Source organism: Apium graveolens, unplaced genomic scaffold (genome assembly GCF_009905375.1).
Source record: "Apium graveolens cultivar Ventura unplaced genomic scaffold, ASM990537v1 ctg7766, whole genome shotgun sequence".
NCBI lineage: Eukaryota > Viridiplantae > Streptophyta > Magnoliopsida > Apiales > Apiaceae > Apium > Apium graveolens.
In genome coordinates, this window is record NW_027420610.1 from 17,543 (window position 1) to 44,185 (window position 26,643).

A 26,643-nucleotide genomic window follows, 5' to 3' on the forward strand; every position below is an offset into this window, starting at 1 on the left:
TCTCACAACTTTTATGTCAACACCCGAATGATCAAGCTTAAGCCACTTTTTAACTACGGCTTCATCAAATACCTGCAACCTAAGATCTTGATAACAGAGCTCAAAAGTTTTTTCCTTGGATTTGCTTCTTTGCATATAACTTGACAAAATCATTATATGATTTGTAAAAGTGCTAGGGGCCAACGGGGTTAAATATCAAAGTGGTCATTGTAGTGAATGCCATCTATCACTTCAATTGACAATCTAAATGGGGTATCATTTTAATCAATGAAATTATAATAAATATCCAATATATGATTCCAAATATGTGATTAGAAAGTAATTATAATATATGATTGAGTTTCACATATTTTTATTGGATGAATACAATAATATTGTTTATCCTGCTCTCAATTCGACTTATTACAAACAAATGAAAAGTTATGAATTTTAGTATATATGATAATATATCAAGTTCTTTTTTAAGTCTATATACTAATTATCTTTATTTAAATCAAATAAAATAACTCTAAATTTAAAAATAAATAATATATAATTTTTTAAAAATCTAAATATATTAACTTAAATAATAGAATTCATAACTTTACATTTGTTTGCAATATCATTCGAGAAAATGTATAAAACTCCACAAAATAAATTTTAATTCTCGAGTACATATTTAGAGATATCTATTTTACTATGGCTTCAGTGATTTAATTGATACACTGTTAAGACCGGTGACTAAAGTGATATATTGGTTTCACTTGAATGACTAATTTGATATTTAACCAGTTCCAAAGGTCAATTGTAAGGGAGTGAATGTAATTAAATCCGTGTTGAAAGTGAATAATCGTGCTTTGATTTTTATTTCTACTTCTTCAGTTTCCGATCAGATCAATTTCGCGTAATTGATTTTTTATCGATTTTTACCCATTTAATTTTGGGTTTCATTTTGATGCTTTGTGAGCTCAACCTTACTCTGTTCGATCATAGTTTGATTCTCGTACCCTCCGTTTCGTGTTTATCTTAGGATGGAGACTACATACTTGTATTGATGTTACAAGAGTTTCCCCGCTTAGCGGTTTTGATAATTGTGTATTTATAGTTGGTCAGAAAACAATTAAAGCAGATGAATCGAAGATTATTAAGTATGATGAGGCACGTAATAACAATCAATATAATTTTATGCCGTCTTTTGACACATTTGGGTTTTTGGCTTCTGTTGCGGTTGAACTTGTGAGGAGAGTACAAAAAGTCATGAGTAAAAATTTAATGCCAGCAGATTCACATGCTACATATTTCAACGACTAGATTTTGTAATTTAATGAGATCTCGCGGCTAATTTGTTGCACGTCAATAAGAATGTAAATGTATTGATATATGAATAATTTTATGCAATTTATTTTAATTAAATAAAAAATCATATATTTATAATTAAAAAAAGACAAGATATTTTTGAAAATACTTCGTTTTGGTAAAATAAACATTTATACAACTCGTATCTAACGCCAACATAATCTCACGCACACAATCATCACTCTCTCCTCAAACTCATCAATGGCGAAACGAAGCTCATCTCTCCTCTCTCTCTCATCTCTCTTCGTCCCTCGAAGCGGCGACTCTCTCTTCTACCTCATCGCCCTCCTCTCCCTTCTCTCTCTCCTCATCCACCGTCTCTCTCTCTCTTCCGTCTCTGCCGCCCACTTCGAAGGCTTCGACGCCGACGAAGAAGATGACGTCATCGAATCATCCCTATCCGATCTCCCTATCCGATCTCATCCCCCGCCCTTCACAACTCTAACGTCACTCTCCGATCACGAATCTCATCACGGACCGCCGATCTCGGCCGTTGATTCGGAGATTGAATCTCCGCCGTCCGATCCGGCGGCGTCTAAACCCTTGCAAACGTCATTTGAGTATTGGGATGAAGATGAGTTCGAAGGCTTGCCTGAAAAGACACAAATGCCCTCGGATGTTAGTGAAATTACAGAAGATGCTACTGAGGTTGAAAAAGAAGAAATGAAGCCTAAGGAGAGTGTTAAAAGAGGTTTAAGTTATTATACAATCGAGATTATTTGCGTCGCGTTTTTAATTATGTTTTTGATTAATTATTTTACTGGTAAAAAAGAGAATGAGAATATTGCATTGGCTTGGGCTACTACATTTGCAACGAAAAACTCGATTTTCGAGAAGAATTTTAGTTTGTTAGGTGTTGGGGAAGGCGATGATTCGCCTTTGTTGTTGAAAGAAGGGCAGAATGTGTTTAAGTTTTACGCGAGTGGGAGGAGGTTTTGTCAGGGGTTGTTGGCTACCATTGAGCTTAAGAGTAGACATGATTTGATTTCGAGATTGTATAATATGGTTGTGCCGTGTAAGGATGAGATCAGCTTCGAGGTTTATATGAATGATGATGCCATGGATAATGTGATTTTTGCAATGGCGAAAAAGAAGGCTGCGAAAACTATGCAGAAGGAGGAGAGGGATTTACAGAGGTTTGCTAATTTGGTTTCGCAACCTAGCAATAGGAAGTGGGTTGTGGAGGAGTTAGGGGTTGTTTCCGAGTCAAAGGAAGTTGCGGGAGATCTGATAACGGAGGCTGTGCTTGAGCAGGTATACTGTTTAATTGAATTCCTGTTGAATTTCCTTTTTGGATTGAGCATACATTATTTAGATTCTATTTATTGTTTACTATTTCTGGCATGTTTACTTTCTTTCATATTTAGTATACAATACGCCTCCTAGAATAAAGTTACCCTGAGTTTAGTCCAATCATTTAGTTCCATATGGGGGCTGAATGTTATTTGTAATTAAAAGCAATACAGCTTGTTGACAAACAAATGTGATGATAAAAGGGAAGTTTTATATCTATTAGTAAAATAGTTAAATCCCATTTTGTAGTTCTTTTATTTGTTTTATATGCGGGCCTATCAATTGTTTTGGCCTTTAGTCCATTCGTTATTTGATTAGGTTTTTTTAATTCCCTATATAAGTATTTTAGTCCCTACATACTATGGTAGACTGGGTTAATATATAGTTATTTTTTAAATCAGTATTACTCGATTCCTCTGAAATGGGTTGCGATCCATCTTAATCATCTTGTTTCTGGTTGGAAAATATTTCGGTAGTTGATGTTTTGATGTTAATCCACCCGGTCATTTGTGGCACACGGAAAGAACTGGTGCAAGTCCTAACTTTTATCGTTTATATACGATATATTCCTTTTTTAGATCTGTCCAGCATCTGAGGTTGTTTATGGTTTATTTGAATTGTCCATCTAGCTGGGACACACATATATGGAGTCTAGATTTATGTGAATTGAAACTTTTTGGTACTTAGTGTATGTCACAACTCATATGTTGAAGCAATGCCACTGGTTGGTGGTGGTCTCCATTGCGATGAAAGGCGACTCCTTGATGTTGACAAAGGAGTTAATTTTTTTTTGTGTGTGTATTTTATATCTTCCATGAATAAAATCAATTGTAATAGCTTGTTTATTTTAGTTATGTTGAAATAGTAGATCATATTAATATACGGGATTTATTATAATAGTGTCATATAAAGACCTGTTCTCTTTATTTAATTTTGGTATTAAATTAGGATTGGAAAGTGGATTTACATATGATTCATCCTTTTTTTTTATTAGGAATTTATCTGGTTTCTAGAAAGTAGGTTTCCATAATTTCGTTAATCAGATTATGAACATTTTGAATTGATAGTTAATGAATAAATTTAAGTATTTGTTTATTTCTACTGATTCTCCGTTGAGATAAGTTTATCCGTTGTTTTCACTTCTATTACCTTGTCCTTCATCACTATCACATTCTGTTTACTCCGAATGATGTCGGGATCATGTATTAATGGGTTAGTGGCATGTGATTTTGATAGTTTTAGTAACAAAGAGAAATTATTGCTCATGATCAAATTTTACTGTCATTTTGGATGATGTTTAATACTTGGATTTAAGTAATAAAGGACTTTCTTAAGTGCACATGAGCATTTCGTTCTCTACAGTTCATTTCTGTCCAACTTCAACTGATAATCAAAGTTTCTGGATTTGCAAGTGTATTTTATCTTTTATTTTTCTTGAATTTTACATTGCAGGGTGAGACTCGTTATTGACTTGGGGCTGAAAATAACTGCTTTTGTTTGTTGGGTTAGAGGGATATTGTTTCTTTTCTTATGGCCTATGGGGTCTCTATTCTCTTAAGTAATCTCGTTTAGACGTGTACCATCATGCTCCTAGAAACTTTGAGCAATTTTCATTAGATATGTTATTTTCGTAGTACCCATGTTATGAACAATTTTACCTGCAATGCAGAATTTCTGTCGCCTTCATTACGGATTGATAAACATACACTTTTGGGGAGTCATGATATGGTAGTTGCCTATAGATAATTAAGATTAGGGATATTCTCTATGGTACCAGTGTAGAATTGGTTTTTCCCATTGATACCATCAATTTATTTGCTTCTACTCGTGGTAACATTTTACATTTCATTTTTCAGTTCGGATACCCCCGTGTTAGATAAAATGTAATAGAATTGATTTCGGTTTTAAAACAAATTGTATATTTGAATTCTTTGTGAAGAATACATAAAAATCGATTCTTAAATAATGTAAATTGGAGTTAATATGAGTGAAATATTAATGGTCAAGTTTGGTTATGAAGTTTAAATATATCTCACTCATTTTAACTCCTTTTTACATGATTTAAAGGTTCATTTCATGTATTTTTTGCAAATATTTTTAATATACGATTTCTTTTTCAGTCCAAAATCAATTCTATTATATTTTACTTAATACGGGGGTATCTGAAGTGAAAAATCAAATGTACAGGGTTACCACGGGTAGAAGCGAATTAATTGATGGTTCCAACGAGAAAAGTCAATTCTACAGTGGTACCATAAAGAATATCCCTTAAAGATTAAATGGATCTACTTACTCTATGCAATTGAGACTTCATGTACGTCTTCCTAATGTTCATATCCATGAATTTGTAAAAGAAGTTAAGTTGGCCAATCCTTTTATTTTCCCAATAAAGAAGCTTGCATAAGAAGCACCTATGTAAGCGTAATTATATGATCAACCATATTTACCATTTCGTTTTGTCCAGAAGAGTTCTTTTAGAAGTTAGGACCAGATTTAACAAAACAGTTGAGTCCTAATTTTGCAAATATGAATTCTTTTAGAAGTTAGGACCAGATTTAACAAAACAGTTGAGTCCTAATTTTGCAAATATGAATAAACAGGTTTATATAAAAAAGGCTATAAATATTCCAAAAAGAGCCATACTAAATGAAAAAGAGAATCTTTTGAAAATACATACTAATCTATTGAATTATACACATTTTGATGTAAAAGGTCTTAACCATTGTGATAATATGTCCAAATACTTCCTGCTCACTTGTAAAGACCGTTTGGTTGGATCTGTATTACTGTCTTCTTCGTTATTTTCATGACTGTTTATTTTGAAATCTTTGCCAGTAATATGTTCTCATCGATACCTGCAGGTCTTTGGTGAAAAGGCATTTGAAAAATTTGGAAAAGGTTTTATCTCGATGCATTTCTCTGATCAATACCCAGGCTCACATAAGAAGATTTTGATGTTCAAATTTGCTATCCCTGATATCAATCACATGACTGACATGACTAGATTGGTGGCTCTTGTGCCGTATTACATCGATCTAATTGGCCGGTACAAGCTTAGTTCACAGGTAGGTAACAATCTGGAAATGCATATAATATATAACACTTTGAAACTTGCTATCTGACCATGTGTGTATTGACATGTACACCTCAGGCTCGTTCTAAAACAGAAGTAGCAAGGAACAAGCTTGCTCAAGAAGTATATAGAGAACTTCAATATGCTAGGCAAGAAGAGTTGCAGAGAAAGAAAGCTGATCGCAGGAAGATTATGGAGGAGGCTGAGGCAAAGCTGAATGCAGAGGCTCTTCGCAAGAAAGAAGCAAAAGAGCGTGCTCGCCAGTTGAAGAAGTCGATGCCAAAAGTGAAGATGACCAGGGCTCACTAGATATAAAAGCACAAGTGCCATTCTTCATGTTGTTTTCATCTTCAGATCATCTTACTGAACTTTTAGTTGGTCTCTTAATATTGTATTTGACAATGTACTGTTGACATGATGACCAAAGAATCTCAATGACAGTTTCTGAAGATGCAGTTCAAGCACAGTTCAGAATGTTGAAACATATGTAGCCAGCCACTGTAGGCTCTAGAGAATATTCTTGCTAATTCACCAATATTTTGAGCAAATTTTTATGATGCTAACTTTTTGAAGTCTGATTAAGAAATATTGGATGTTGAACGTTCAGGTACTTATATTTTTTGTGGGCATGTCACGCAGTACAAACTTGACATGATCATTGTGTGTGTAGTTCGATTCTTGAGATTGAAAGGTGTTCTAAATCTCGGTTCGAAGGGGAATATCAACTAAAATTTTAATTCTATGTTGCATGTTTTGTTGACTTGGAATAATTAAAGAACGCTTGAGATCGTTTAGCAGATGGGGAAAAAAGTAGATTACACGGGCATATACAGTTTTGACAACGTGGGCAAGGAAAAGTTCTCTGTATTCACTTGCATCATCTTTCTCTTCAATTGGAAACATAGATGCATAAATAAATTTATATTCCAAAATTTCTTTGATTAGTAACATCTGGATAATTGGTCATATTGTTATCTGATCTCGTGCAGGAGGGAAATGAGTGATCATATGGGAATAACATGTCCTGCTCTACAGGAAATTTTTCTTGCACTTGCGAAAAATCTTTGAATTTCACCTAATTTTTATTCTCACACCAAGTTATTCTTTGGTAAATCACTTACAAATAACACCAGGTGATTAGTACCACCACCTGTAATTAGTACATATAAGATTCTCATCTCTCTCTTTTGGACATTTCTCAACTTCTTTCTGAAGAGTTGTGTACATATTGGATTCTCATCTCTTTTGGACATTTCTCAACTTCCTTCTGAAGAGAAAATGAAGAGCTGATCCTACAAGCGGGAAACTTGTTACCAGTGCAATGTAAGCAAGTAGCCAGAATGATTTCCTGCTATGTCGAGAAAGTTGCTTGAGATAAATGAGCACAGGAGCACTTGAATGACTACTGGTATCTGATTTCAGGGGTTCGATAATGGCATCGGGAGACTTTGGTTTTTCTGTCATATGAACATCCATTTCTATGTCTGGACTTGTATATTCATCCTGATTACTCGAGACATCATACTCATTCTGCACAACTTCTGCTATAATTGCTGGCTCAATTCCTAATGTAGTTGTAGCACTAGCTTCGGGCTGGTTACTACGGACAGCGTTCTCATTCTGTACCTCTTCTGCATCTGTTTTTAGCTCAGTGGCCACTGCGGTAATCAAACCATGCTCCACAACATTTAGAAAAGGACCCTGATCGATTGAAGATTCCAAAGGGCTGATCTGTGGAGAGACTTCGACCTACAAGAAGATAGCAAGTCTGTTTATAACTCGCAGCCATTGCATTTAATTTTGGAAACTAAATGTTTATGAAGAATGTTACTTAGAGTCAATTATCAAATAAAAATTGGATGTAATTAACGAAGATTAAAAGAAGTAGAATATGGATACTTAAACTTAGCTTTACTTGATTGCAAAGCCATGTAGAACTTCAAGCAGTATTATTAAGATGTACTCCCTCCGTCCCGCTTCATTATTAACATTTGCGGTGGACACGGAGTTTGAGCGAAGAAATGGGAAGAACATGGGTGTAAAGTGGTGGGACCTACTAAAATTAGTAAAGAAGAATATACTATTTTAGGAAATGTTAAGAAATGAATGGTACGTCCCAAAAAAAAGTGTTAAGAATTTAATGCAATGGAGGGAGTATTCGGGAAGATATCATAGTAAAATAAACTGTAAAATCTTCTTTCTTTTTCAAAGTTAAAGGGAACCTCTAAAATTGAACTTAAATTTCATACAACATAATCTGTGGGAAATAATTTTTGTTGAAATTTTGATAAGCAACATATCCAACAAGACATGTTTGATGTTACTAAAGTATTTATCCTAAAGCTCTTGTCAAAAAAAAATATTTCTCCTAAAGCTACATAAAGTAGTAATATTCTTTCCCAGGGTAATCAAATTATCTCCAATATATATACGACAAAGGCTCATGAACAGAACACAAAAAAGATGACAATTATCTCGGAGCATAAATGTACGAGCTCAATAATATTTACTTGGGACCAATGTAAAGCATATGACTGAAATTAATGAAATATCAGGCCTTCTTATGAAATATTGACATTTGTAAAGTATACTATGTAATGCTCTTTCACAGGAAGTGTAACTAATTAAACACCTAAGTTCTAATTGTTCCTCTCACTGACGAGCATTAACATTAACTTAAAATACAATCATACCCCCACTAACTAAGTTTAGTCATGCTGACACTGACATAAAAACGATAAATATGCATATAGATCAACAGTAGAATACATATTGACGTCATCTCCTTTATTTCTCTTTGTTAGTGGAGGATTTGTAAATAACCTAGAGAAAATATCCTAGCGGTAAATGTCTTTTAAGAGATTCCAACACATATTGATGGCAGAGCCAGTGAGATATTAAACCTACAATTTTTTTTATATAAATCAAGAGAGATCTGCAACTGTTTTTCCCAAGGCTTAGCATACAGATTTGACAAATGACATTAGTGATGAGTATGGTATTTACATTCTCACATTTTTGCAACTAGACGACACGGATGAGATACTGAAAACACGTCTTGTAAATTTTTCTCTTGGAAAGAAGTTTGACACAATATGAAACTGGAGATCTAGGAATTTTACAATTATAAATCACTGAAGTTACATGTGTACCCATTTATATTGATTTTTTTGAAGAAGATATGATAGATCGACATGAAAACTTACGTTGACAAACCCCCGAAATAAAATTGGACTTCGGCAAGAAATATAAATTTTCACAATTAGTTGGAATGGTTACAAGTGGGGGAAAACAATCTGAAAGAAATCCTAATAGACTGCGCATCGTTTATAATTCTCTTGTAAGAACGTAATCATAGTGGTTTTGCTCATGCGTTCAGAGCTTGATGAATGTATCCTTTAGATACACTTATTGTTTGGTCACTCTTCTTTAATAATCTTGTCAAGAAGCTACACTGGTATCATTTGTAATGGACTGTGCCTATAAAACAAAGAAAAAGAAGATCCATATCTAGATTTGTTTTTTGATTCATTTAATCCAGTTTCAGACAATGCAGTTGCATGATTGATCTTTAGCATGCCAATATGTTTCATGGTAGATCTACAGAAAATAATTCTGAACCTACCTCTTTTCGTTTCTGCATCAATTTACTAGACTGCAGAATGCCTAAGAATTCGTCCACCGCCCTTACCCACCTGTAATAAAATTAGAAGAATATACTTGTAAATGCAGATAAATAAATACTTGACAAGAATATATCGCCAGGAATAAGATTTAAAAAAGTACGCTAGGAAGTGAATGAAGAAATCTCATCTTCCTGTTTTCTTTATTCTTTCGCTCTTTTAAGATGAAGTATTCTGACCTTTTCATGATTAGAAATTTCAAAATAGAAATTAATAAGAAACAAATGTAAAGATTTAGGGAATAAAGTAGAGGCATAGAAGATCTGACCAGACGTGATCTAATGGTATACATGGAGGCTAGGAGGAACTTATTTGGCAAATGATGTGGCCATGTTTAATGCTTGGAAAGTCAAAGCAATTTAACAGAACTTAAAATAAATTTTATCCAAGTTATATGGACCTTCATTGACTAGGGTTTAGTTATTACTCCAAAACTTCATCGTTTCCAGTGATGCAATTGACTGATTAAAAGATGACACTCAGTTGATGAAAATGACATTTTCCGCTTTTAACATAAGAATCTCTGGTTCACGTCATACGTTTTAATAACTATACAAAAACATTAACTGTTTTTGCTTTGAGAAGCTGACAAAGAATGCAGCATGCTGTATAGCCTTAAATGTCATGTGCCAGGAGTAGATCCTTAAAGATGCTTATACATGAGAGTTCTCTCTGATATGTAGAAATAACATATCTAAATTCCATACAAGATTTTCTGTATAACGATTACGTACAGAGGTGATATTTCAGTATTTTTATCTACACTAGAGGGCTAATCTAGGAAATAAAAACGATATGAGTAGGCTTTAGAGTTGAAAAACAAAGACATACTGCGCTTAATACAATTTTGGAATGTCACAGTATCATGTTACGGGTCGTCACTACTTGGACTGTTATATGCATTGATGCAACGTTTACCTCTGGATAGTCTATGATCAATTAGTATCCTAGCTGATTCTATTTCAATTTTCAGTAAACATATAACATCTAACCAAATTAATGTATATGCCCTTAATGATCTTCAATTGAAGTCTAAAGGTGAAGACAATAAACATAGATGTTAATTACCACAGGCTCTTAGCATCCATTCCTTCAAAAAAAGCTAGATGTCCTCCATGCTCTGTCGTAGCAAGAATAATATTCTTATTCGTCCTGTAAATAATTTCAATCAGGTTAATCCCTAACCACGTGCCATATGAAAAGGAAATAACGACAATGGTTGAGCAAAAATATGGGTAAAGGTTTTACTTTCAAAATTCCCTTGACTAGTTCAAGGAAAGCTAGCAGATTGCATGAAATTTCCAATTAAAAAATTTGAGTGAATAAGCTGCATTTAGGCATTTAATTCATTTAGGCATCGACTACTACTAACTGTTATACCACAGGCTGAGCGATTTTCTTCTGCTTTCATCATCTTTTACCTATACAATACATATCTTAAATATTTCCTGATTTAGAAAATCATTGTTAAAAGTTTGCACCACACTTGTGGTTTTGGTTCTTTTCTTAGAGCAATAAGAATAAATAACCTTCTTTTTATCCTTAGCCATATTAGATTCCTGAGCAGAATTTTCATAACTACGCACACAGTTTATGCTACTGCCACAATTTTATGTAAACTAACTTCTGATGAAGCATTTGAACTTTGTTTCATTTACCAAAACTATTTCTGCAAATTGGGGGGGTGGAGGGGGCTTTTCGACCATAAAATGGGAGTAAAATCTTTCTAAGAATATAGCTAATTACATGTTTATAAATTAATTAAATACTAAATAGTGTGATTATTCATGTCAAAAAATATAGATCACAATGCTATATACCTGCATTCATCCCAAGGGATGGATTCCTTCGTACATACTGGATCATCAACAGCATTAATGCAGAGAAGCGGGACCACTACATTACACACATAGCTAGAACTGCTGCATCGCCTGTAAAATGTATCTACAGTCTGAAAAAGCATAAATATCAGATTCTGCATAATTCGGAGCTAACTTGAGGATGAATAAAAAAATTATTACCTCGAATTTACCAACAATGCGAGTTGCATAATTGTCAAAGTCCCGAACAGAACGTGACTGCAAAGTGAGATAGAAGATTTAAAATATTATAAAGTAGATGATATAAACTTAAAAGTAGTATACTTATTCTTGACATTGACACTAGAGACTTTTTGGTTGTGAGGGACTTCTAATATAGTTTGTAAGAAACTGTATAATGGAAGCTAACAACAATTTTAACAAAATTTTGGGTTCAAAATTTGATAAGTACTTTTTTAGGTTAAGCGAATTGCAAGATGTACCAACAGTAGTGGACAATGGACTGCACAGTGAAAAAGCATCAGAGAAGAAAAGAGATAAGAGCGCTTCTCGAGCCAAAAGTATTTTGAGAAGTAAGAAAAAAAGGTTAATCTTGAAAAAATTCAAAAAAGGGAGAAAATACAAATTTTCGTAAAACCAGATACCAATAGTTGAAGATTTCATGATGCTTATGAGAAAATGTTTAGGTTGTAAATTTTAACAAGCACAATAAATTGTTCTGAGACACCCATTAGTAGGAGCAGGCAAAAAGAGGTACGTGACTTCTATTATTTAAAGTTTTGGCAAAGAAAATTGGGATAAAAAGAGAATAAATTGGCAAAGAAAACATAAATAACCTTCATAATGCCATCCCAGTCCGCTAATCGAGATAGAACAGGCTGGTGCCTACAAAAGAATCACAAGCTGGTCGATAAACACCTATTTTTAATAGGAAACTGACAGATGCACAAGTAATCAACAGGGTCGAACAAATATGTGGAACTCAGACTAAGACAACAAAGCAGGCCCATTCCAACACATTTGGTGTTCAAAGATATACTGGATAAGAGGGTGATGCAAACATACAGCTGAGCAAAATCTTTTAATCCAAGTGTTAGCACTTTGTCATAGAATCTCTGCACAACCCCGCGGTTGAGAAACCTATCAGCTATCTGCCACATAAAAGAAGTGATCCAAGGTGTGTAATCAGGTTCATTGGAACCAAAAAAAATCATTAATTAAACAGTTAATCAAATACTACATACAATAGCGTTTTAAGCAACATTTTAGTCAAGATTAGGATCAACACATGCTAATTTTATAAAAGAAGAAGCAAGCCTGAGAAATGGGAGAGAGCAAAATTTTAAAAATAGTATGGTAAACTTCTACATCAGGCACCGAAGGATTAACATTTTCATAATTATCAATTTATTATTATATATGAGGCTCTCTACACATAGTCAAATATGATGCAAGAGTTTTTGTAATTAACTTGCTGACATACAATGCAAGTATTTGAGTCCTACATGCTATGGAAGCCATTATTGAACAAAACAATAACCAATTGAGCAAAAAAAAAGAAGTAGCAACAGTGTAATTAAGGATCGTACTGAGGTATTATATATGTATTAAGAGGAGAATTTAACTGGATATAGACAGTGACCTAATTGACTCTGTACAAGGCCGGTCTATAAGATGTATATTTGTAAAGATTAGATAAAGTTTCTGATGAAACAATGGTTGTATGCTAACAACAGCTGTCCATGTCAGTCGCCCAAATACTAACCAATAGATCATAAGGAGAGCAAATAGCTGCAGCACCAGAAATTGGGATATTAGCACCTTCCTCCCCGAGATACTTGACCTGAAAGAGATGAACTAGTAAAATACGAAATAAACACTCACAATTATAATAATACTAAGAGGTGACTAACTGAACGTTGCAAGTCTTTCTAATCATCTTTACTGCATCATGTGATCACATTGCAACATATATCTACCACATAAGAAATTCTAAAATTTGAGGGTGCACTTTAGAAGCTCATGATTACAATAAATTTGGGCTGGGGCTGTAAAATAGGTCAAACATATAAATGATTTTGTTTTTAAGCATGTAGGTGGTGACCTGGGAGAAGTAGCTGCAGTTTGGTAATACTAGTTGGCCACATGATGTTCATTGGTCTCATCAATTGTCAGCAACATTGATATCTGAAAATTCTTACCATAATCTATTGATGTGTTTGGACACAGATGCATATACTCACCGAATAATAATGAGAAAGTATAAAGAGAAGTGAGTAGAATAGCTCAGAGAAACTTTTGGTATATGGACAGAGACTAGGAAGGGGCACAAACAATAAGTGGAATTTAAAAATTTCAAGCTGAGTATTTTTCTTTATAACTTTGCTTTTTCTTCTAGTTCTCATACACTTCATGTTGTATCCTATACTTGCCTATTCTACTTTCAATTCCTATCTTTACATGTTTGCCCATCTTTTCAACTATTATAAATTACAGAAGTAATTTATGATTGTTGACAACAAGTCGTAGAAGTATCATTATTACATGCCGCGTTTGGTTGGAAGAAATAACATAAAGTGGAAATTTTTCCATGGACAGTTATGCATAATTTTCACTCTTGTACCAGTCAATTTTACCAATTTTAAATTATATCTCATTCATTCCATTTTGTAAATAAATTCTTATTCCTGATTTCCACGATATCCTCTCTTATGTAAGGAATTCACGCTTTCCATATTCTCTTCACTCTGTCTCTCCTCCTCCATCCTTCTTTTCTACCTCTAATTCTGTTCACATTTACTGATCCCTATCTCCATTGCATACTACCCCATACAAATGAGGCATAGGAAAGTTTAGCTATTGCATGGAAATAAAAAAAAGTGCTACTATAAGAGAAGTTTCAAATATTTTATGGGTTACAATGTCACAGAGTTAGGATGAAACTACCAGCTACGGTCTTACAATGGTTCTAAAGTAAGGTGAAAAACCTATAGGGTTAGTTCAAGGTACCATCTGTTCATGTTAAAGAGCAACTGCAAAAATTTAATGAAGTATGTAGTGTAGATGACTAATAAAGAGAGAACTGCAATGTCAAAAACAGATGTTTTATCTATCATCTAATGTTGACTAAGAAAGCACAAAGAGACTAGCAAAAAAAGCACAAAGAGAATTGGAAGAAGTAATCATTTTTACAATGTCAAACTGCATTTACCTACTATTAATAACCGAAGCATGTAAAGTCTGAAGTATCTTTGGGTGGTTCTAATTTGAAATGTATTATAAGAAAAGAAAGAATACGGTTGCTCAAATTTAGAGCATCACAGACTAACATGTTTTACAGACAAAGAAGATAAATGAATCAACAAAAAAATACCACAATATTGGCACCAAGGCTGGTCCCAACAACGAATAGAGGAGCTTCCGGATACCGTTGATGAATATGCTCAACGACTTTACGTATATCCTCTGTCCATCCACCATTATAGAAGCAATCTGACTGCCAGATGCATGAACAACAACAATATGCTGTCAGTAAAATTTACGAATAAATTTGATGTCCTACAACTTCTTGAAGTACATGGTACCAGTGAACTGTGAACATATATATTACCATGTCTTTTGTCTATCTGTGCCTTTTACCAAAAACAAACTTCTTTAAATTTAATTATTATTTTTGTATCTTTTTCTTCTCTCGCATCTTTCAGTAGTTCAAATTATACAGCCTAATAATTCTCAAGTGGCAAAATGACTTCAAAGAAAATTACAGTCAGATTTTTGTAAATAAACTATACTGAAGGACAGATAATTTCTAACCAAACAGTAACAACAAAACAAATTTGAATTGAAGAAAAGTAAATCTCTGGCTGCCATAGCAAGTGAAATAGCAAATCATATTAATGGGCAAAAAAAATTATATGTTAGATACTGAATGTGTTATTGGGTACGGATGATACTTACAGTAATTGATATGCCGCCAAGTCCTCGATGATTGCTCACAACAACTTTCCAGCAGCGTTTTACTATCTTGAAAGCTAAATGCTTCACATACTGTAAAATTTACACGGTTTTTAGGTATGCTGTCTTACAGATAAGTTGCTGGTACACATGATAGAATATATTAACAAACTAGAAACAGTTACTTGTTTGAAACAACTGACACATTTGTAGAGCTATATACTCCCTGCATACTAGTTTAAAATAGCAGATGAAGCCAAAAACTTCCAAATCCGACAACATGTGTGTATATATAATAATACATAACAAATAACCTAAACAGATTCCTGTGGCATCTAAAGCACTCCAGATTTTCATAAAAAGGCAGTATAAAGCAAGGACAAGAGAGCTTACAGCAGCGTCTGAATCGCTAGTCAAGCCAGGAACCACTACCACTACAGGTTCTTTATCATCAGTATGAACTTCACCATTCACTTTCATGCCTGATATCAATGGGAATAATTATCACGTCATGGAGGAAACTTGTTAAACAATATAATGTTGAACACTGTATGATCTAATAAAGACAACGTGACTGGATTATCAAGACTCTACAGATAAATACATTTACTTGTCAACACAGATTGATGTAGCTAATCATCACAATTCACAGGTAGTAAAAAGTCACATACTAGTTATACCATTACTATATGGTGACCCTTTAGGAACTTAAACCATAGAAACTGGAACTTCCGTAGACTGTCAATCATACTATTGACTTATATTGCGATTCAACAATCTACCTCTAAGAATATTGTTAAGGCAAAATTTTTATTGTAGTTTTCTTTATAATTCTGAACAAGAGTAGGATTAGAATGGAGAGATGACTTTTCAGGGAAAGAAGATTAAGTGGATATTACCATCTGAATTCACTGCCCAATCCAAAGCTATTGTTCCACCATCAGGCGTGATAAATAACTCTCTGAAAAATAAATAAACATTAATACATCAGAGATGGCGTATTTAAGTTTTAAAAAAGAAATAGGTTAGTCAAACTAATGTCTTTGCTTCATTAGGTTGCTCCAATTTTCACAAAATAAGAAATTTTGCCTCCGCCAACTGCCTAGGAGGATATATAAACAGGGGAAAAGGTAATCTTAAAACTGTCCAGGAAAAGTTTTTCACTCCTAAAGTGTAAAGATTAAGGTCTAGGGATCCCTATCCCAAATTATTCGAGGCCATCTAAGTTTTTGAGAACAAGTTGCTTTTCAAGTTGACAAAGATAATCCAAGAATTTTGACATCCAAGATGTAAACTAATCTTCAATTGTCATTAAAACTTAAAGGCTAAAGACTGCATTCACATCGCTACTTGTAATTTTTTCTTGTTGCATGAAAAAATGATTTCTTAAGATAATTCCATCAAGAACTTTTGGTTACTTTCTAGTTCATTTTGATTGTTTGTGGATTACTAGTCACCAACCTCTTACTAGGCATCTAGGCATTATAATCCTGTGGAAATTAATTAAAAATTTAGTCCATGGGATAACTTAAGAATGAATTGCAATAGAAAATGAGAATACCATGAAACAAACTTGGCCTAAGAACTACACTAACTATTATGTTATCAGCCTCGATATCTACGCATCTTTCTTATGATGGCGTTCAGAAGAAAAATAATACTTAAGGAAAAATTAGCCTCCAAAACTTATACTGGCCACTTAAATAGTTAAATGAGAAAAATGAGATCTATAGGCTTAAACATCAATAGGCAACAAAATCTATACATGCCAATAATAAATAATACATGAACCAAATCATCACCTCTTGTATCTGAGAGAAGGAGCCCTGCCATAAAAGCTTAAGAAAACAGTTTGGAAATGAGGACTTGAGAGCCAAGGTGTAGCCAAGTACCTGCATTATAGACAATTACTAGAAGACTCGGAAGCTATATATGTAAAGATCCTAAAGTAGAGGTGTCCTCCAATATACAATTAGCAGAAAAGCACTCCTAACTAGTAATGGACGTGCTTCTGTGGAGCAAGGCCATTTTTACACCGGAAGCTCCACACGTTCGAATTCTATTATCTAAGGATTAAAAAAAGCAAATGCATAGGAATTGCAATTTTTTTGGTTAAATTGTGAGATCTTGAAAGCTTTTGATTAAAATTTACTACTTTTTATCCAATAAAAAAAATACCTTTTAGGAAAAGAAAATGGTATAATTTTACTATTAGAAGAAAAGAGACATACAAGAAGAAAAAAAGAAAAAGTGAATACTGAATACCGAATAGTCGAAATAACATGTCTCTACCACTAGTCCAGAATTGATTTATACATTGTATGTTTGACAAGATTAGATAGATATTCATGATCCACTATAAACTCGACAAACCAGCTACACATCACCGGTCACAGTAGTACAAATCACGGTCAGGATTAATCCAAATTACCAGATTATATCTTGTTGCCTAAATTATTTGGCATTTAAACAAAACACAAACATATACTCTGCCTTATCTCGAACATAATAAAGCCAACAACTTTACATTGGGAGTATCAGCCTAGCCACATTTCAACAGAATCAACAATAAACACACACATCAAAACCCCACAAAAATTCAAGAAACACCACAAAACCCATGTAATAAAACAACAAGAATGATCACCTTCCATGAAGAATCTGACATTTGGAGGCAACTTCCTGGTAAAGTTGAGAACAAGAATTAAAAGTCAACAACACAGGTTGGCCTCTAAACCCACTAAAGAAATCTTGGAAAAAATGAATCTCAAGAAAATTGTAGAGAAATGTAACAAAAATCAATGAAAAGCCCAACAAGTAGTGAGAAATTGGTATCAAAGTGGCAACTTTGAGCAATTGTATGTATGGTGAGCTTGAATTTTCAATGTCAAACACAAATTCCATTTTAGAAATTTGAGTTTCTTGTGAACTCAAATCTCTAATGTAAGACAGAAGTGTGTGTAATGTGTGTGTTTATATACAAGAGAAAGAGGATGATCAAAAGATGTCACCTTGACAGTTAGCCATATTGGACTTCTTTTTTTTGTTGACTATTGGATTTTACATTGTTATTTTCATTCGGGGAAGTGTTTTTTGCATTTTTTTGACAAAAAAGTTTTTTTTTTTTAAATATAATGGACACAGAAGAAAAAAAATAATGTAATTATATAAATTAATTTGTGTTTTAAATTATTTTCTGAATTTTATTTCAAAGATGGATACGGTTGGATTATATTTTTATTGCAAAATTTGAACTTGAAAAGATATAATATAAGTTGGGTGGAAAAATTAATATAACAGTTAATCATCAAAATAGTACATTTTTAAGTTGATTGATACTTTCTGTCCCTTAAATATGCTGAAGTAATGTGTAATTTTGTAATGAATATCGGCCACTAATACGTATCTTTCAAATGTGTAACAGTTGATAATACGTAATTAAGAGACGCGTATTAGAGCTGATACGATAAATGAAATTAAAATGAAATTTAAAAATTAATTATTTTGATATTAAGCTCCTAAGCTAATTAATATATGGTAATACCGGAAAATATCTCATTAATAAGGGTCATTTTTTCGAATAGAAGTAAGATTATTATAGCGCAACAATGAATTATACGTTTTCTTACACTAAGCATTGGGAACAAATAAAATATTAAAAATGTCAGGATTTTATGTTTTGTCATTTTTCATTTTTCATCATCATCGTCATTTTAATAATTTTTTTAAAAAAGGTAAATAAATGCCAGTAGAATATATAGTCGTCGATAAAAACAGAGCACAGAGGCGAACCGGGTAATAAAAGAAGAATCATTTGTGACTGCCGCACGTTTTGTGTATATGTTATAAACAACTACAAACAATAACCACTTTGTCCCTTGAAATTAACAATATACCTATACGGCCTGAATCAACAATGGTTGGCTACTGAGGCCGAATATATGAAGGGGTGCATGGTGGATTTCGGGGTGTACAAACGAATTGTTCAACCGCTCGTAACCGACCGTATTTTACGGATAATCACAAAACGCGGGTTGGTGGTGGATTTAAATTTTAAAAACCGCTCATTCGCGGTTTGGATGCAGTTTTAAATTCTTGAAAATCACAAAATCGCAACCGCAACCGCAAATCGCAACATATATTTATAATAAAATATATTTTAAAAAATATAGTTGATATCAAATAAATTAATAAGTATACACATTTATTAACTAATCTTAAGTTAATGTTAGGATTTCGTTCATAAGATTTACAATTATTATAAGATATATAACCAAACAAGTGGAAAATGTAATCAAGGTGTAATTTTTTTTATTCTTTTCTTTTTTCTTTTCTCTCGCCTCCATATTTTTGTATGTTTTTAATATTCTTACTCCACACGTAACATTAGTTTGTATTTTATTTTTGAATGTAAATTTATCACGTAATTTAAACTTGAATTTATTAATAATTCGAATTTATTTTTTTACAAAATTTAATTATTTTAAAATAAGTGGTTGAACCGCAAACCGATCCGCAATAACCGCAAATTCGCAACCGCAATTGACGCGGCTAACCGCAACCGCAAATGTGGTTGCGGATGACAATTTTCTAAAACCGCTTTTCGCGGTTTGATTCGACTTTTACCCCAAAACCGATCCGACCTCCTAGTGCATATTATACAGAGGGTGCATGACTAAATTACAACAGGGAAATGTTCCAAAAATTCAAAGCTCATTCAATCGTACTGTCATTGACTCATTATCCGCACATAAAAATTTAAAATCCCCATCTCAAAAATGTCCGGCCGGTGATTCTTAAACAGATCTACCATTTTCTTAAAAAATTTGGCTCCTATTAAATTTCATAAAATTCAAATAAAAGTATTACACTAATAAAACCGTGTGTAAATCTGATTTTTAAGTAGAATTTATAATTATAGAATACTTTAATAAAATTAAATATATTAATATATAAATGAATAAATTTTGGTTAAAAGTCCTATTCAACTGGATTCGGCTCGATTTATGGGTCTAAACGGGTACTCATATTCTAAAGAAAGTTTGTAGAAAAATTGAACTTTTTAATCACTAATAGGATACCTAAAAATTTTTCGAACATAGTTTATGATCAAATTATAATTAGTTGATAATTTTATGATATAGCGGACAAACTTACATTAATATAAGTTAACAAATTTAATTTTTTTTTCATGAGTCATGAGTCCTAAAAATACATCATTAGTGTTTAAAATTTAAGGTTATATGCTAGTATTTGAAAAGCTCAACAAAGATTAATTATTTTGTAAATAATTTCAAAATATCTTTTCTTTAGGAAATTATTGAAAAAGAATTATCATAATTATTAAATATGTATGAAAAAGTTTATATTTTTTGTATTTGATTCAATCCATATATATATATATGTACAAATTATTAATATTTGTGATACCCTCAATCACAGGGTTAGGAAATTAGAATCCACACAACATTAAACTATTAATAAATAAGTATAAACCCCGATTATCTATTAACATGATCTAACAGGATAAAATTTGAGATAAGATTATAACTACTAACCATAATATATATAAATTATATCCCAAAATAATATTTAATTTATACAATCGATTCCGATTTGGAACCGACAGATAACTCATTGTATCTTTACAAACTTTCCGACTAAGCGCTTGCTCACACATAACCTGTACTACATGTTCTGGCATCTGGAAGCCTACGACACGGTAGGGGCCACCAGGTACGCTCTTACGAGTAGTGCGCCTAAGTCTGGTCATCCTCTTGCTTAACTGGCATGGTTAGAACAAAGCAAACATATGAGTATAAAACTCAGCAAGTAACTATATGACAGTTCTATGATACAATATCAAGAATATACCATTACTGCTTTTAAGGCATTCTACTTTACAATCTCTAGGTGGCAGATTTCTATCTTTGAGCTATGAAAAGATTATGAAGAAAGGTTTAGGCTTTCAGGAATCAAGGCTCAAGATAGGGTGAAAGCCGACATTCATCACAAATCAACATTTGGATCTCAAAGGATCTCTCACCAGGAAAGCAAGAATATATCTAACTATGGAAAGCAATTATATGATTGATATCAATATCAGAATAAAATCAGGGTTCTCAAAGTTGTATACCAAACAATATTTCAATCAACTCATCACAAATCATTTTAAATCATTTCATTTTCAAATAATCAATTGTTGAATAAGGTATTCAATTTCTCTTTGTTAAATGATAGGGAACCCTTGATTGAACTACTTTAACTTTCAATTCACAATAATAATAATAATACGGGTGATCAACCCGTACCGACCTCCATCTGGTCGTTAAGGTACCTATGGCATAATTTCAGCCTTAAATTGGACTAGCCCCGCTAGTCTCTTATATGGCTGGACTAGTCCCACTAGTCTCTTACGCCTCAATCCAATCCATCAGGAATTCATTTGAAAAACCTTTGGAAGAAAGAATGGTTTTACTAAGTTCATTTTAACATTACCAAGAATATGAAATCATTCGGACTCTTTCAAGTCGAAACTCATTCTTAAGTTCAATTCAAGAATTCAAAGAAAGTGATCGTATCAAAGGTAAACAAAGATCAATACCAAGGATCTTGATCAAATGATAAACAGGGTATCCAAGATAGGGAATCAAAACAGTTCTAAGGATCATCACAGAATAGTGTATACAAAAGAAAGATTAATCAACAATACGCAAGGGAATTGGTAAAGGTTCTTATAAGGATCATGATCATTTAGGGTATCCAAAGGAATCAGTAGGAACTTAAAATATAAATCAACAGGGTTACTACAAGGGTTTGGACAATAAGCATATCAAATCATTACAAGAATCAATAACAGGTTCACAGGGAACAACAACAGGGTTTCTTAAGAATCAATAACGGGTATGGTACAAGAATTCAATATCAAGGTTCAAGAATCAATGACAGGTTCATATGTTCTATAAAAGTTCAATATTCTATCATGGCATGGACAATATCCTCTCTATAACAATTTATACAAGTAAGCAGAGTTACTTGCCTGGATTCGCTTTCCTGCTTCACAAGGGTTGAACTACTGCCACTTAGTACACCTTTCCCTTTCCTAGCCCGAATTCCTTCACGCTCTGAATCTACAATACAACAATCAAACCCTAATTAGTTTCTCACTCGACATTCCCAGAACGCTTAATAATTAACCCTTATCGCAATATCCTAAGAGTATATGTACTCAATCATAATCAAAAAGCACGTTTATACTACATACTCGTATACTTTAACCAAATAGTCATCGCATCACATATCACGATGCTAATACAACACATAGCATATAGTCTTTATATCCAAATTCTTTTATAATAACAATTCTACGGTCTTATATCAAAACGACCCAATCCTGCATTTTATATCAGTTAATTCAAACCAAAACAAATAAATAAATCATATAACTCTTAGAAATCTAACATGCATTCTCTTGGTAAGATATTGGAATCAAATCAATTACTTTTATACATAAAAACCATTCGGCTTTAACACAAAACAAAATCCAAGAATCAAACAATGACATGCAAGTACCAAAATTACATATAAACTTGAGATCAAGCCAACACTCATCCTTTTAAATCATTTTTAACTTGAGTATTTACATGCAAAGCTATAGATTGACATGCATTAGATATTTCACCCCAAACTAATTCAATTTCATCCTTAAAACCCATTTAAACACATAATTTAGACCTAAACATGGTTGATCATTCACTTTAGCACATTATTCAACTTAATTTCTTAAAAACAAGTAAGAACATTCAAATTTTCCAAGAACCGAAACATGCATGCATCACTTTGGATCTTTAAACCACAACTCAATCTATGTATTCTATAATTTATAAAAACAATCAACAATAAACCATTTACATCAACAAAAATCAACTTAATCTTTTCAAAATGAAGAACCATTCGGCTTTTTAAGGAAACATCACATGCAACTACAGAAAATTGAGTTTTAGTGCTCTAGATTTCAGTTTATACATCATTACTCACCACCGGTTCACCGGAGTTCATCACCGGTGGCGGTGGCTTCACGGTGGTGCCCCCATTCGGGGGTTTCCAACCTTGAACCTCCGATTTTTCTTCAGAAACACATCAACAACTACATGCAAAACAATTTCATCACAGAAATCACATTATCTCAAGTCTATAAAGCAAAAAACTCGGCACTCAGCTCAAAACAGAACCCAAACAAACACACACACACTCGCATGCAAGCATCTACACACACATGCACATGAATCGAAGCTCATATATGGAACAATGATGAAGTTTTATGGAGGATTTCAAAGAAATCGAGAGAGAGAAAGGCATCATACCGAGAGAAAGAAAGAGAGAGCTTCGAGAGTGCGAGAGAAAGAGAGAGAGATGAGAGAAAGTGAGAGAAGAGAGAGAGTAAAGCCGGGTGAAGAAAACAAAAGGAAAGGGGGGGGGAGAGTGGGTTTTTATAATAAAAGGGCAGGGGCACTTTAGGAATTTACATGATTTTCTTATTTCCATTCTCTTTCCTCTTTTATTCTAAACTCCAATATGAATTTAAATAATGAATAATTCTCTCAGAAAAGTTGGGAATGCAAAGAATAATAATTTTAGAATAAGGATCTCGAAATTATCTTTTCGGCCATATTTTCAAAATAATTTTTGAGCGAACGGTTGATTTACTACGGATTTTACAAGATTGTGCGCAAAATAGAATTATAACCCGATAAAATCATTTTAAAGTAAACTTTTCCCTTTCCTAGCCTGAATGCCCTCACGCTCCGAATCTACAATCTAAACCAAAACCTTAATTAGATTCCCACTTGATGTTCCCTGAACACTTAACATTTCCCTTAATCGTAATACCCTAAGAGTATATATATATATATATACTCAAATATATTCACACAACATGCCTATACCATAACTCGTATACTTTTAACCATATAGACTTTGAATCACGCATTACGATGCGAATACGACATATAGCATTTAATCCTTGTATTTCAAACTATATACTCTAGTTACCATATCAATACATAATCTCAAATCAGGATGACTCAATAACCTCCTTTTTACATCACTTAATTCGAACCAAAACAAACAAATAATCCACATAATTCTTAGAAATCTCACATGCATTAACTTGGTAAGATATTGGATTCAAATCCATTACTTTTATAACCATAAATCATCCGGCTTTATCACATAACACAAACAAGAGGTCCAATAATTCTTTTAGTCTTTAATCTTGTCAAATACAACTTCATATCTCAACATGCAATCCTTGTTTCATCCAAATCTAACTCCAATTCATCATGGAAACACATAAGCAACACTTTAAGCACATAATCCATCTTAATTTCTATAAATTCAACTTATTCCATTCGAATTTCTCAAGAAACAACACATTCAACCCTACAAATTGACATGCAAGGGTAGGGATCATTTATAATCTCTAGTTCAAGCCAAAATTCATCCTTCCAAACCTTTTTCATAGAAAATCGAAGCAAGTTTAAACCTTCAACTCAAAACCCTTTTGTAAACTTGAATCAAAATCAAAAATCCCTTTTTAAGAAGTAAAAATTCGAACTAAAATCATTTAATCAAGACAAAAAGGTTCCTTGATTCTTATACCTTAAACACCTTAAGCAAACAACTATTATTCTCCTTTTTATTTTCACAAATTCGAACCAAACATTAGCACAAAACTAAATCAAATCACTTGCAATCATTCTAATGCTACCATTTATACTATCACATATCAAAAATCATTCTTTCCACATAATTTTTAAGAAAAATTCGAACCTAACAAAGGTTCAAGATCAAAAGAAACTTAGAACATTGACATGCAATAACTTTTAGTGACATGCATATAGATTCTTATGACATGCATCCATTTTCAATCATCTAAACACCAAAATCACTTAGCAATGAACCTTATTTCTCATTTTCTAAACATAAAATTTCATTTACCATCAAACTCAAGAATCAATCAAATATCAAACATGCAAGTTTTACTTTCACAAGAACACATCATTTCATTAAGTACATCACACTCCTAAAATTCCACCGGCTCTCCTTGGATCACGGCCGGTGGTGTTCGAACTTAAGAGTGCCCATAACGGGTCTCCTCTTTGAGTTTTAAACCACAAAAATCACTTTAGACTCTCTTATGATCATATATCAAGAAATTATATTTTCTTGAACACAACCAAAGAGATGGAACTATGAAACTTACATAAACACTTACATGCAAGTGGTGTATGTGTAGAATATTGAAAATGAAGGTTATAGATGACAAGATCTTTGAATTTGGATTATTTTTCGTTGTTGCATGTAAGAGAGAGAAGAGATATGGAGAGAGAGCCGAGAGAGAGAGAGAGAGATAGAGAACTCGAGAGTGAGGGAGGAAAAAGAGAGAAAGAAGAGAAGTGGGGGAAGGAGGGGAGAAAAAGAGAAGGGTGGGTGGCTTTTATAATGGTATGGCAAGGGTAGAATGGTAATTATGCCACAAATAGATTTTTACTTCTCATTTCTTTTATTCTCATTACCAAAAACAAATTTGAATATTATATAGCTCTTTTAGAAAAGCTAAAAATGGAAGAAATATTAATTTTAAAATATAGGATTCGAAATTAGCTTTCCAGCCATATTTTCGGAATAATTTTTGAGCGAACGGTTGATTTAATACGGATTTTACAAGTTTATGCTGAAAATAACATTTTAATTCCATAAAATCATTCAAAAATGCAACGATCACGAAATAAATCCGTCTATAACTTTTAGAAAGTCTCTACGACTATTTTGAGGATAATGCGACTAGTCTCATGCCTTGTCCTTACTCGAATAATTTTATAAAAATGCATAAAGGTCCAATAATCCTTATTTTAAATCAAATAATTCCCTAAAATCCGTTTTAAAAATTATCAGATCACGTAATCATACTTACAGACAAGCTAGCACATATATTTACACATCACAACTCATCCTTGACCATACAATTTTTCCTTTTTAATATTATTCCTCTTTTCTCGTACTGGGTCACGTTCTGCCTGACGGCCCGACGCTCAGCGTTTCAATTATGCTTCACAATTATCTTTACCAACCGACACGTCACTAGAACGTAATGCTTACTTAAACATTCCATTTCACATAAACACACATATTTCACATTTAAACACTTTAATCCCCTTTTAAGACGAGTTCCGTTCTACCTGACGGCCCGACAACACAACTTAACCCCTAAGCTAACTCTTTAAATTGGATTGCATCTAACTACTCTCCCAGATACTAATATACAATAAAGACAATTAACCATCACTTAATCACATAATTAATATTTATACCAGAAAATCATACTTTATTCACTTAATTACGTCACGAAATTCCCAGTCGTTACAATCTACCACCCTTAAAGGGATTCTGTCCCCAGAATCTAGTCTAAGCAAATAGATGGGGA

At 33.1% G+C, this 26,643-nt stretch overlaps 2 protein-coding genes across 3 annotated transcripts; one reads left to right on the top strand and one right to left on the bottom strand.

The window, feature by feature from the left end:
- Nucleotides 1–1,475: 1,475 nt before the first annotated feature.
- LOC141704371 (uncharacterized protein At5g49945-like) lies at nucleotides 1,476–6,264 on the top strand. Its single transcript, XM_074507602.1, has 3 exons — nucleotides 1,476–2,589; nucleotides 5,490–5,693; nucleotides 5,780–6,264. Exons 1-3 carry the CDS (start codon nucleotides 1,537–1,539, stop codon nucleotides 6,008–6,010), a joined length of 1,488 nt encoding a protein of 495 aa, XP_074363703.1. The 5' UTR covers nucleotides 1,476–1,536; the 3' UTR covers nucleotides 6,011–6,264.
- Nucleotides 6,265–6,760: 496 nt separating this feature from the next.
- Nucleotides 6,761–18,166, bottom strand: LOC141704370 (embryogenesis-associated protein EMB8-like). 2 transcript variants are annotated; one of them, XM_074507600.1, is made up of 14 exons: nucleotides 17,806–18,158; nucleotides 16,961–17,050; nucleotides 16,058–16,119; nucleotides 15,552–15,640; nucleotides 15,162–15,251; nucleotides 14,578–14,700; nucleotides 12,970–13,047; nucleotides 12,270–12,355; nucleotides 12,041–12,089; nucleotides 11,406–11,462; nucleotides 11,205–11,335; nucleotides 10,453–10,536; nucleotides 9,327–9,396; nucleotides 6,761–7,450 (listed from the first exon to the last, which is right to left on the bottom strand). In XM_074507600.1, exons 1-14 carry the CDS (start codon nucleotides 18,060–18,062, stop codon nucleotides 6,938–6,940), a joined length of 1,779 nt encoding a protein of 592 aa, XP_074363701.1. In that variant the 5' UTR covers nucleotides 18,063–18,158; the 3' UTR covers nucleotides 6,761–6,937. The 2 variants fall into 2 exon arrangements, with proteins under 2 accessions (XP_074363701.1, XP_074363702.1); XM_074507601.1 differs by lacking the exon at nucleotides 6,761–7,450 and adding an exon at nucleotides 8,800–9,181 and having other exon boundaries at nucleotides 17,806–18,166.
- Nucleotides 18,167–26,643: the final 8,477 nt, after the last annotated feature.

What these genes read in the sequence shown, in the direction of transcription:
- LOC141704371 (XM_074507602.1), top strand. Translation starts at nt 1,537, where the DNA reads ATGGCGAAACGAAGCTCATCTCTCCTCTCTCTCTCATCTCTCTTCGTC. An exon ending in CGGAGGCTGTGCTTGAGCAG is followed by an intron (nt 2,590 to 5,489) that starts GTATACTGTTTA and finishes CGATACCTGCAG; the next exon opens with GTCTTTGGTGAAAAGGCATT. An exon ending in GGTACAAGCTTAGTTCACAG is followed by an intron (nt 5,694 to 5,779) that starts GTAGGTAACAAT and finishes TGTACACCTCAG; the next exon opens with GCTCGTTCTAAAACAGAAGT.
- LOC141704370 (XM_074507600.1), bottom strand. Translation starts at nt 18,062, where the DNA reads ATGGAATTTGTGTTTGACATTGAAAATTCAAGCTCACCATACATACAA. An exon ending in GCTCTCCTTATGATCTATTG is followed by an intron (nt 12,356 to 12,969) that starts GTTAGTATTTGG and finishes TTTATGTGGCAG; the next exon opens with ATAGCTGATAGGTTTCTCAA. An exon ending in ACTGGGATGGCATTATGAAG is followed by an intron (nt 11,463 to 12,040) that starts GTTATTTATGTT and finishes CTCACTTTGCAG; the next exon opens with TCACGTTCTGTTCGGGACTT.